The sequence below is a fragment of the Vigna unguiculata genome, chromosome 10, assembly GCF_004118075.2.
Source record: "Vigna unguiculata cultivar IT97K-499-35 chromosome 10, ASM411807v1, whole genome shotgun sequence".
NCBI classification, from domain to species: Eukaryota; Viridiplantae; Streptophyta; class Magnoliopsida; order Fabales; family Fabaceae; genus Vigna; species Vigna unguiculata.
In genome coordinates this window covers 39016246-39029035 of record NC_040288.1, presented here as the reverse complement: position 1 = coordinate 39029035, position 12790 = coordinate 39016246, and the positions used below count along the sequence as shown (strand labels likewise).

The following is a 12790-nucleotide window of genomic DNA, read 5'->3' as shown; positions in this document are numbered from 1 at the left end:
TTCACCCACATTACACAAAAATGAATATATATAGGTGTATTTGTTATTGAGTCATGCCTTCCCTTGATTGTCCTTTAACATGATTGATGGATGAACTATTCAGGTCATTTTTACTAACCTTTTTTATAGCATCACCGAGCTTATTTACTGCATATGTCTGAAACACTCGTTATCACACAAACTGCACCGGCTGCAGTCAATTACAACACAATAATGTCAACTTTACATTGCCTAATAAGCTTAACAGAAAAAATGACATAATATAACACTAATACTTAATGGCTACTTTACCTATAACTCACTGAACTCTCTTTGTTTAATTGTGCATGCCTTGTTTGTTCTCTTTCTTCCAGGGTGCTTTTTGTACCATAATAAATTATGTAACTGGCTGCAGTCAATTACAACACAATAATGTCTACTTTACAGTGCCTAATATGCTTAACAGAAAAAAATGACATAATATAACAGTAATACTTAATGGCTACTTCACCTATAACTCACTGAACCCTCTCTGTTTACTTGTGCATGCCTTGTTTGTTCTCTTTCTTCCATGTTGCTTTTTGTACCATAATAAATGATATAACCGGAATATGCTCTTCATTTAATGCGGGAAAATATCCAGCAGGTGAGGTGGGACACCCAAATTCAATGCCAAGTAGTAAAGGAATAGCCCAGATTGGATGTTAATAAGGAGACTTGTGTAGGTTCTCCAACAACCAACCCTTGGAAAGTTGAGAATGTTACCTTATTTAATTCGTTAACTAACTCATTAAATTTCTTTTCCTGCAGAACTGAATGCTTAGAGACTGGTGCTTTTTACCACTTTAAATGACTGGATTTCTGTTGTTGATTTCTTTCTTCCCCATATGGCAATGAAAGCATCAGGAAATGGGAAAGGCTTTGTAAGTAGTGTGTGGTCTACACGTCAAAGTTTTTATTTTTTTTATTTTTAATCTAAAATATAAGAACTTTATAGGGGCCTTGCAGGTGTTTCAGACAATCAGGCCCTAAAAGGGTGCTGTTATTCTGAATTAGTGGACCACCATAAATAGTACTACTAATTTAGATTGATTTGAGAGAGAAAGGTTTGGCTTGTTTTGAAAGGTAAGTTATCCAAGGTTAGATGCAGAAAGACAGTGGAAAAAAGACTAGTCTTTGGACTTCCTAGTGAGTTGTCAAAGGAAGGTGAAAATTGCTGTGGATTTTAACTATGTGACAAGAAAACTGAATCTCTTGCTTGTGAAGCAAAATCTCTTGGCCAATGCATAGGTTTTAAAGTGTAGCCTTAGAATGTTTGGGGGTCCCGGCCTGCTTTTTGGGATTTGAAGCTTGCAAGCTCCTTTGGTACCCTTCATATATTCCAGCAATCATCCCTAGCCACTTGTTATGAATGATTTAAATTCTGCACGTCTCTCACAACATTATCATCAACACAAACATCATCCCAAACATTACCATCAACAACAAACATCATCTGATCACATCCATCATTTGCATTTTTGAAGAAAGAAAAATGATAGGAAGATTATTCTGTTTTCTGCTAGCACTGCAAATAGTGAGTTTGGTTTCTGCAGTAAGGAAGCCATTTCTTCCAGGTTAGTTACACTTACACCGTTCTGAAGATTGACTTCCTTCTATCAGTTGTAATTGCAGGTTTATCATACCTCAACAGTAACTTATAAATTAGCAGTGATATTCCTCCAAAACTTTTAAAACATACTTGTAGTAAGAAAATTGCATTCAAATGGCTTGCCCTCAGAACTTTGAACTCAGTGTACATTTTTAGACTCTTGATCATCTCGTTAAACTGTTGCTGGTATGCTTCTTTCTTTCTTTCTTTCTTTCTTTCTCTCCTATGTTAACTGTTGTCCCTTCCTTTTCAGCCCAAGAAGAGGTTCTACAATCTCCACCACCATATACTACAGAATCAAAAAAGGTGCGTTTATCTCTTCTGTTTGGAACTGGGTGGTATACTTGGTGTACTGATGACCAACACATTGTTGCATTGTGTTTTCTATGTTAAAGGGTTTCATGGACATAGGCACGTCAGAGGCAATGCAGGAAGCATATGGTAGAGGAGTGAGCAAAATAGGGTCAAGTCCACCAAGCTGTGAGCACAAGTGCTATGGTTGTGTTCCATGTGAAGCCATTCAAGTTCCCAGCACCAGCACCAGGCGCAGCCATTTGGGCATCCAGTATGCAAATTATGAGCCTGAGAGCTGGAAGTGCAAGTGTGGTCCCTCCTTCTATAGCCCGTGAACACTGTTCATATATGCTAAATATTGTTGATATAATGTAATGACATGTTATCACCTCTCAAGTTCATACATAATATCCCTTTGTAGTTTGTAGAAATGTCTCCTCGTATTAAAAGAGTTTGGCAAATCAACACTATCTTTACAACCACTGTCAAGCAGATAAATCTCAGGCTGATGCTGAAATATAAAAATGCAAACGCTCTGTATGAATAGATGAATTGATAAGGTTAGTTGGATTTTGACACCTTGAAAACTCAACAAGACAAAAACAGAAACAAAAAGAGAAAAGAAGCAAACAGATTCCATCCAAAAGCATGGTTGCAAGGTCTGACCCATACATTTCCATGGACTGAACCGAGTAATCTTCATTTTAGGAAAAGTTTATAGGGGTTATAGGTTTGCAGTTCCAATCTTTGCACTCTTCAGTCCTCTCTCTATCAATTAGTTATCTCATCACTGACTTACCAGCGTAGGTGCCAGCAGCTTAAACAAAATAAGTTGACCATGAAACATAAATGGAGGTTAAAAGAGATCATGTGATTCAGATTAGGCTTCATATCACAACCATACTCCATTTTTCTGAGTACCCATTTCCTATTTTTTTTTATTGCACTCGAATTTACATAGTACAAAATCACATTGAATTTTTGTTGATATTATTTTAGATAAATATTCACATATTTGATCACATGTATTAATGAACTTAAATTTGATTTTATAATCTTTTGTCTGGGTTTTTCCAGGTCTACTTGGTCAAAGATGATTTCTTCTTGTGATGCTTACATAGATCTAACGAGTTCTGCAACACAATGAAAATTAATTACAGATCAAAATGCGGAAAGATATGGTTGTGCTTCTTCATATCATTCAAAATCAATTTTGTAAATGCAAACACTAAGATATATTTATACTCCAGTTTGCTATGTTGCACAATACAACGATTATTTTTCATTCTTTTTGTCTTGAATTAGTCTAAGTTGTCAAATCATTTTGAAACATTCAGAACTTGATAAAACCACATAATACAGGAAAGTAGTTCCTGATTCATATCATAATAACGTTATGATCACAGTATTCACGCGTAACGATACTTTTCATCTTTTTGGTGAATATTCAATCTATCATTCGTTAAGAATTCTTCTGGTTTGTTCTATTACACAGACTATTTTTGTCTATCAGACAAACTCTATGGAAGCTTAGTAGAACTTTGATTCCATTCTGCTCTGAATACAAATGATAGAATGCAACAGTCTCCAATATGATATAGTTAAGAATTCAATAACATTGCCACCTAAACATGCAACAGAAGGCGTGATAACCAAAAGCTGCACATGAATGATTAAGTGAGTAATAAATTGTGATACCTGCGGAGAGTGATGCTAAGTGTTACATCTATATGTGGTTAACTGTCTGAGGTAGTTCCTTAAACATGTTCCAAATCCAAACAATCAAAGGCAAAATGTAAAGAGCCTTACAGTTCCTGAACAATACGTAACTAAAAGCTGCACTTTTTACGATTCATCTGCTGCTACGATTCGCGTGAAACACACTTCAAAATCCGGTTTCATAAGGGCATCATTATACTGTATTTGTTGTTCATTGCTTCATTTATGTTACAAATGAAGGATCACTAAACCATGGTCCATTTCTTGCTTTAAATAACAAATCAAAATTTTAAATTGTTATTTGGGTTTCAACATATCTTAACTCTATAAATCCACTTTGACAGAGTAAGTGAGATAGAGTTAAAGCCTAAATAAATGACTGGTTCTACTTTAGATGAACTTCATTTTATTTTCTATTAATGTATTGCTGTCACAGCTGAATTTGTTTTTTTATTTTTTCTTTCTCTAAACTGTTTTGAATTTCAGGTTGAAATAATAATGTTGAATGTAATTAACTTTAAGATTCTATGGTTACAGTATTCATCACAGTTCAATACTCTAAATTTTATTATGACCATATTTATCAAATAATTATTTTCAGAAAAATAGGAAATTAAAATTTTGGACATAAGTGGATGAGAATAGTATAATAATAAGATGAAAATAGTTTTAAAATACTGATTTTGATTGAAGTGAATAATATCTCCACATTAAGAAAACCACCAATTCAACCATTCACTTTGAAGATTTGATGCTATTTTTTTTCTCTTTTACTATTAATTTTTATTAAAGTAAATCTCTTTCATAATCCATTTGCCATCCACAGTATTCAAAGTAATGACATAACTTGAAGAAATCAAATTGAACTAATTTAAAGATGCAAAATTTAATGTTCTTTCACTTTAATCCAACTAAAAAGTTGTTATAGTCGAGAAAAAAGAAGAAGAATATTACTAAAAACCACTTATAATTTTTGTGTGTAATTTTTTGAAAGTAGTGACAGAGATAGATATTGTGGAATATTCACGAATTTATATTTTCAGTTTCTGTATGGGGTTTTTGAACCGTGAGTGTTATTTCTGAGACAATTGCTTTTGTCCTTAGCAGAAATTGGAGCATCGATATACTAAAGAGAAATATTTTCCAACAAAAACAAAGGAGACGTATTTTTATTTACCAAATTGTCCCTCTCTCTTAATAAGATTAATTTCTTATTTGCTCCCTCTCTGCTCACAGATCTTCCATTCCAAACTTTGTAGCGCAGTGCAAAATTGTCTTCTCTCTGACATGGCATCTCAAGTAAGCCTCTTTTTCTCTCTGCAAAATCTTCATCTCAGAAATCTCATATTTTGTGCACACAAATCACAATTTTGTATGCATATTTCGCTGAATATGATAGGTTCGCGAAAAACTATAAAATGGGTTGAATTTTGATTTTCTTTTCCCTCGTGATGGATCCGTTGGAGCACGAACTTGTTCCCGTAAATCTAGGGATTGGGTTTCCAAAAAGTTCTTATTTTGCTACTGTTTGTTAGATCGTCAAGTGATCTGGAGTACGAATAATGATATACGTGGGAGTGGGTGCTTTAATTTGAGATGTAGGTTCACTCTCGTTTCAGATCTGTTTGTAACATTTTCCCTCTGAGTGTTTAATTTTTGAACTTTCAGACATAAATGTGTTGATTTGTTTCTGGGTTTGCATCAACTTTTGAAAACATGGTACCTGCTTCTGGTAGAATTGATGATAATTAAGAGAAAGGGATTCAACGATTCATTATTGTTTTTATGTATTCTAAAGTCTGATGATTAGTGAATGTGCTGGAAAGCATATTTGTGCATTACTGTATGAAGTAAACACTATAAATGATACTCTGTTATTCGACTTAGGAGATTTTTCATATATTTTCCAATGTTAAATGTCTTAAGCAGCAGTTTTGCTAACATTGATTTATGCTCTTCTTGGATAAACTTCTCAATAAGTTCTTGAAAAGAAAATAATAAGGCAAAACAATTTCGGTTTTTTCTACAATTTAAAATTAGTTTATGCATAAATTAATTTATAGATGTTCTCTCATTTAAAGTCTTTAAAAGCTGATTTTTACTTATACATAAACTAATTTTAACTAACTGGAAACCTTAATTCATTTCACCTTCTTATTTTCTCCTCATATAAGTACATGTTGAGAAGTTAGTGTGAATAGAGACTTGGTAGGTAATGCCAGATAATGAAAAAAAATTATTGATTTCCGATTTTTATTTTCCCATAAATGGTGATGTCAAAAAAGGAAGCTGTTGCACTCTGCTTGCATTTGCTTTCATTTGGGAGAAGCTTCAGATATTTGTGATAAGCAAAGTGCTCTTTTAATGACTAGATGCTGTATTGTTACATTTGTAGGGTTTGTGTCCTTTGATAAAAAATATTCTTCTTTTGGACTCTGAAGGGAAGCGTGTGGCAGTCAAGTATTACTCAGATGACTGGCCGACAAACAATTCAAAGTTAGCTTTTGAGAAGTTTGTATTTAGTAAGACTGTTAAGACAAATGCTCGTACAGAAGGTAAGCATTACAGTTTGACAACCATATCTATGAAGTCATTTTGTTTTGTATTAGGTGCTAGAGGTGGCCATATCAATCTGATTATGTTTTTTTATGTTATAAAGTTTTTGGTTATTGTTTAATCTATTTTGCTCTTTGGTTTGATCTTTATATACTTCTGTCTGTGGGTATTTCTTCCAGGAATTCTATTAACTTCCATACATAGCTTATATCTTGACATAATTAAAATATGAGTCATAATGTTAAGCCTTGGACTAAATAATAAACCAAAGTATTTTCATGACGTTTTTATATCATAGATTAAATTGTATACTGTCTCACATAGTCATATCAATTGGTGTTTTCACATTATTATACACAAATTCTCTGAATTCTTTTGGAACATTCTTATGATTGTGCTGTGCATTCCTATCGGCTGCACGCCAAGTTCAGAAATTGATTGGGCCATTCTTTTTTTCAATTGTGCCTTCCTCTTTGATAATGCCTAAGTGTAGAATGTTCAGTGGAATACATAACTGACTTGGTTCTCCCCTCGTAATGAAGGGAGGGTTCCCCAAGCATTTGTGTCCTTGTCCATTTGTATTAGAGTTAGTTGCTGGTGTTTCAAAAAGGATTACCTATGGAAGGACTTACCAGAAAGGCCTAGTTGAGCATGGTAGAGCATCAGCTCCTTGGACATTGGCTCTCAATAGCAGTGCTATGATACATACATGAGGTTTTAAGGGATATTTAAGTCTCACATTGAGTGGTATGAGATGCTTAGTGGAGTTCTTAATGTTTTGGTTTTCCCCTCTTAATGACTATAGCTTTTAATGGAGGGATCTCAAAGTGCCTTGGTGTTTATCATTTTTCTTTTAAGAAAATCCTTTTGTGCTTTATAAGTATCAAAAGTTCTGCCATCACCAACCGGACTACTATAATATGTATTATTTTGGTTTGTCCTTATGATTCATGTTAATTGATGAGCAATAAGATTGAAAAGGTTATTAGCTTGTCATTAGTGGGGATAAGTGATATACAGCTGTAGTCTACTGTATTGATCTCAAACATATGATGGGAGCATCCTTAACAACCCTAGGCATATTAGCCTTTCTTTTTTCCCTTGCTAGGAATCAACATGAAATCAATAGTTCAACCGAAGCAGCTATTAGCATAACATATTAATGATATTTATATGTTATTGTTCATGAAAGAGACACACTTCCGCATTTATTATTCTTGTCATGTTTCTATTGAAACTGATTTGTAGTTTACAATTATCTGCAGCTGAGGTAACACTACTTGAGAACAATATCATCATTTACAAATTTGTACAAGACTTGCATTTCTTTGTTACTGGTGGTGATGATGAAAATGAGCTCATTTTAGCATCAGTACTTCAAGGTTTCTTTGATGCAGTCACCCTTCTATTGAGGTATTTTTGGTTGTACTTTATTATCTGGATCTAAAATTTGATGCACCTTACTGATCACGCTGTGTGTGTCTTTATACAGGAGCAATGTTGACAAAAGAGAGGCACTTGAGAACTTGGATCTCATTCTGTTGTGTCTTGATGAGATTGTTGATGGAGGGTATATATTTCTTACCCACAACTTTTATTTCCCCAAAAAGTAGTTTAATTTTTTAATAGTATTGTTTTTCCTTGAAGGATGATACTTGAAACAAATGGAACTCTTATTGCTGAAAAAGTGACCTCTCATAGCTTGGATGCTGATGCCCCATTGTCAGAGCAGGTAATGCAACTCTGTTTTGGCTTGGTTTCTGTTATTAACGTTCGCTTACTTTTGGACTGTACAACCCAAATGCACAACACAAAACTCTGTCATATAGATTGAAGATGGTCATATAGATTGAAGATGGTTAGGTTATTCCCAAAGTTATATTACCTTTGATAGCAATTTTTGTAGAACACATTCTTGCAAAGCAACTTTTAGAATAACAATGGCATGTACTTTACTTGATTATCAATCTAACAGAAATTTTCTGAATATTGCAGACACTAACTCAAGCTTGGGCTACAGCCAGAGAACATTTGACAAGAACCCTTTTAAAATGATGCTTGCATACACAAAAAATGAGCTACTTATTGTTGAATGGCCAATTTTTTGTCTGTTAATGAGAGTTGTTCCATCCTCTAATTTTTGGATTATTGTTCTGGGCACCATACCATTGTTCTGACAAGTGTGTACCTCCTGCATTTTAGTCATTATTTGTCAAATTCAAGACTACAATTCCTCCGCATAGGTTTCAGCGGTTATATATAGTGCCAAAGGTTAAATGAACTCCAATCCCATGAACCTTTTTCATGCTCATTCATTAATCAGACATGATATACCTGTTCAATCACTTGTCCACAATCCACAAACAGTAGTCATATCAACCCTTAATGATCTTATGTCGTTTTTTTAACGTTTTGTTGTTTAAAACTATTAAAAGGTGAATTTATGTTAATTAGTTAATCATTCATTCTCATTTTGTTTAATCACTTACTGTCTGTCTTTGATTTCCTCTATCTAAATCACTTCAATATGTTTGACGATTACGCGACTTTTCAAAAAAAAATCTTTATATAACCAAGCAATATCCCAAATATAGATTTTTCTAATATAAGTAGATGATTGTAACCCCAAAACTACTAAAAGATCGAAACCTAAACACTTAATCAAGATTGTTAAGTCTCTAAATTTGATTAAGATCTATAAATTCAGTTTAAGTCTCCAAATGGTTTGCCATAGTAAGATAGTCTAGTTTGAAGATTTATATTTTGTATACAAGTAATTCATAAGAGTGTATATATGCCAATTCATACTAAGAACCTACGATATGGAAAGTGAAAATATCACGTTTCTTTTTACCCTCTTAATTAGATATTCTTTACTTTTTTTTCTTGTGTTTTACAACTTTTTGTGCAAGTAGCCAAAAAACATTTCCTAATTCTCTAACCATTTCAATTTTAAAACAACTATCTTGATACTTTTTGTAGTGTATCAATTTCAATTTAGTATAACATTATACTACAATTTTAAACTAAAAATTATACATTCAAAATGTAATTTATACCTTTAGAAAGATATTATAATTTTCAATTATATAACCAAAGCTTAAAATATTAGTAAGATAAAAACTTCAACCCATTGGGTTTACATACAAAAGCTACCATTTAGCACACAACTTTTTCACTGGAATATAACCTTAAAGTTACGTGTAAACGTCAGAGATTCACCTCAACATTCCGATCCGTTGGCTTTTCATAGAGTCATGAGGCAGAAATTCCCTGCATAAACTGTCATCAATGTTGTTCCAACAGTTCCCACTGTAATAATAGACAGTGACATGGTTTTGTCCTGTGAATGGAATCATTTTAACAATTGAGAATTTCACATGCAACGTAAACACAATCACATCGAACTCCTCTACCCCTACAATAGTTATGGTAATGTTGTAACAAAGTTTATGGAAAATTCAAAATCATTCTTTTTATTCTTGAATTTGGTTTGCATGATTTTAAGGAGAGCCCTCTCCATTAAGGTCACAGTAAAAATTGTTTGATTCAAAACTTATGGAATATGATGATTGATGAACCTTCAAAACTTATGGGTCCCAAAATCTTCACATTTTCTAAGTTTGTAGCTGAATACTGCTCCAGCAGCAGTAGAAACTCTCTAAAGCTATTTAGGACTTTGTCTAAATCCTAATATTCCCAACCCCACCCTATTTTGGTTTTTATTTTGCAGTATGCAATCTTACATTTGTAGTTGCTTGTGCCTATTTATCTTTAGTTCAGACAAAAGAAAAAGAACAGGTGCAGAAGTTGATCATTCACAGCATAGTCCAAGTAGCATTATTTTTAAGTGGGTGTGATTCTTAATCATTAAAACACAATCTAGATAGAACCAATAGAAATATTTCACGATCTGTGAAAAATTGTATACAGCCAACAACAGGAACCAACTATTATGTCTGTCCTAGCATGGGCCTCGTCAGATTATTTGTCTGATGGCTAATATTTATCTAAGCCACCTTGATGCTTTAAAAGTGCTTTTTCATTGGCGAATATTTTTTTTTTTTACTTCTTTCATGATACGAACACATTATGACATAGTTTCATATAAAGGTTTTCTTTACGGTGTCTACAAGGTATAACTTCTACTATAAGAAACAAAAAGTTCTATATGTGAAATAATAACGAAGCTTATTGTGCCTATAAACATCAGACTCATGCAGAAATAACTTCATCTTATAGAGTCTCATGAATCTGTTATACAAGTGTTTAAACTTAATTACATGCAATATTCAAAGTTATAAACAAAACTACAGTAAATAGAAAATTGGAAAACTTGTATTATTGGCATTGAAATTTTACTCAATTTTCATCTGGTTTTAAACTCCCAAAAATATCAGTAATGTTAGGAACTATGATGCCCGGACACGGATATGGATACGGACACGACACGGACACGAATACGGAAATACGGCAAAATTGAAAAAGTATAAGACACGGACACGGAAATATACATATTAAAATCTAATAATTATATTTTACTATAAAAAAAATATTTAAAATATCACAATGTTTGAGTCTTATATATGTTAATCTTCATCCAAAAGATACAACTTCTAATTCTAGTTTATCGAGAGATAAGCTAGCAATATCAATAATTTCATTATCATTTATTAAAAAATCATCCCGAGCAACATTTTTTTGTTTATTTTAATAGAAGGTATGAAAGATTATTTTTTTATCTTTTTATTTTCCTTTTAATTTTAAATTTTTTGGGTTTATTTTAATCGAAGGTATGAAAGATTATTTTTTATTCTTTTTATTTCCTTTTTTATTTTAAATTTTTTAGATTTATTTTAATAGAAGATATGAAAAATTATTTTTTATTTTTTTAATTTCCTCTTTTATTTTAAATTGTTTAGATTTGTTTTAATAGAAGATATGAAAAATTATTTTTAATTATTTTATTTCTTTTTTATTTTAAATTTGGTAGGTTTCCCTTTGTTCTCTAAAACATGGCAAACAGAAATCCTAATAATGCAAATCAAATCCTGAGCGAGATTATAAAACGTGAATAGATTAAACGTGAACAGATGCATCGCTCCCCCGAATCTGGAATCAGAGTCGCGCGTCCACAGTGTCCTCTTACACGTGTCGCAGAGCCTCACCGCGTCTGATCCATCGAGAAGTTTCCGACACCGCGTCGTGCAGGTGTCCGCCGCGCCTCCGCGTCCGTGTCCGCGTCGGGAGCGGGAAGCGTCAGTAAAACGCCGTGTCGGAGCATCACAGGTTAGGAATCCAAGTGTGATTCTAAGTTCCACATTGGCTAGAAATGAGGAAGTGGAGCACTATATAAGAATAAAGACCCATAAACCCATTGTCTTAAGGTTTTGGGTTGAGAGTGGTGTCAGTGTCTTATGTGGTTAGGCTCAGATCTCATTGGTGTTGTTCTCCACATCGAGTAATATGAAGAAGAGAGTTTGCAGTTTTGGTCCATAAAAATTGTATGAAGATTTGCAATTTTTGCCCGAAAAATTACACTTGGGTGATAATATACTTCTTGTTGAGTGGTTGTGGATGTAGGCCTTGAGGTGCCGAACCACGTTAAATTTCCTATGTGCTTTTATTTATTTTTCTGCTCTTATTTGTGGGTGTGCTTCCGCTTGAAGAGATTATTATTTTTAGTGCGTGATTTCCTAACAAGTGGTATCAGAGCCGATGGTTAAAACCGGCTCAGACGAGTGCAGTATGGTCCTAGTATCGAAAGTCTTCATGACAAAAGGGTCAGGTAAGCGTGTCCCGTTAAGAAGAACGGCACAACAGAAAAGGGCAGAAAAGAAGTACTCGTGGTTGGGGATGCTTTCGCTGGAGGGAGAGTGTACCAATGTGGTTGAAGGGACTCACCCTTGAGGGGGAGATTGTTAGGAATCCAAGTGTGATTCTAAGTCCCACATTGGCTAGAAATGAGAAAGTGGAGCACTATATAAGAATAAAGACCCATCAACCCATTGCCTTAAGGTTTTGGGTTGAGAGTGATGTCAGTGTCTTATGTAGTTAGGCTCAGATCTCATTGGTGTTGTTCTTCCCAATGCTACCTCTCTTAAAAAACCTAACAAGTAAGAATATTAAAAACTAAGAAAAACATTGTTTGTGACTGCCAATCACTGCTCTAATTAAAATACAACATCTTTGAATGATTTCAATATGATTGATGTTTTATTTTTAATTTGGCAATTATTCTGATTTCCTTATTAGTTGTTTAATAATGTAGCATGAGAGTAAGAATATGCATGCCACTACAAGAGAAATAATTTTTAATGGAGTTATTTTTTACATTTCCAACGATTTTAACCTGCGCCGAAGGTGTTATCTGCGATTTGGTTTTCTTTTAGAAAAAACTAGTGTTGTCGACGTATTATTGACGGTTTTGAAAACCTTGCTACTTTCCGAAAGTTTTTCAAACCTATGTTGGTTTTCAATTTCAACTTAAATCCTTGGTGGAATTTTTTCACCCCTACAATGCTATTCATTATTTATAGATGACTTTTGCTTGGTGTTTTAAATCCCTTTAATTTTATTTGTTACACTTTT

The 12790-nt window shown here is 33.5% G+C and overlaps 2 protein-coding genes across 2 annotated transcripts; both read left to right on the top strand.

The window, feature by feature from the left end:
- The first annotated feature begins 279 nt into the window (after positions 1-279).
- Positions 280-2375, top strand: LOC114167658 (polygalacturonase). The gene is made up of 4 exons (XM_028052774.1): positions 280-700; positions 790-1595; positions 1884-1936; positions 2026-2375. Exons 2-4 carry the CDS (start codon positions 1514-1516, stop codon positions 2257-2259), a joined length of 369 nt encoding a protein of 122 aa, XP_027908575.1. The 5' UTR covers positions 280-700; positions 790-1513; the 3' UTR covers positions 2260-2375.
- A 2366-nt stretch (positions 2376-4741) lies between these two features.
- Positions 4742-8541, top strand: LOC114166020 (coatomer subunit zeta-2-like). The gene is made up of 6 exons (XM_028050673.1): positions 4742-4942; positions 6039-6198; positions 7465-7612; positions 7692-7769; positions 7847-7931; positions 8195-8541. Exons 1-6 carry the CDS (start codon positions 4931-4933, stop codon positions 8252-8254), a joined length of 543 nt encoding a protein of 180 aa, XP_027906474.1. The 5' UTR covers positions 4742-4930; the 3' UTR covers positions 8255-8541.
- Positions 8542-12790: the final 4249 nt, after the last annotated feature.

What these genes read in the sequence shown, in the direction of transcription:
- LOC114167658 (XM_028052774.1), top strand. Translation starts at nt 1,514, where the DNA reads ATGATAGGAAGATTATTCTGTTTTCTGCTAGCACTGCAAATAGTGAGT. An exon ending in AAGGAAGCCATTTCTTCCAG is followed by an intron (nt 1,596 to 1,883) that starts GTTAGTTACACT and finishes CTTCCTTTTCAG; the next exon opens with CCCAAGAAGAGGTTCTACAA. An exon ending in ATACTACAGAATCAAAAAAG is followed by an intron (nt 1,937 to 2,025) that starts GTGCGTTTATCT and finishes TCTATGTTAAAG; the next exon opens with GGTTTCATGGACATAGGCAC.
- LOC114166020 (XM_028050673.1), top strand. An exon ending in GATGAGATTGTTGATGGAGG is followed by an intron (nt 7,770 to 7,846) that starts GTATATATTTCT and finishes TTTTCCTTGAAG; the next exon opens with GATGATACTTGAAACAAATG. An exon ending in ATGCCCCATTGTCAGAGCAG is followed by an intron (nt 7,932 to 8,194) that starts GTAATGCAACTC and finishes TGAATATTGCAG; the next exon opens with ACACTAACTCAAGCTTGGGC.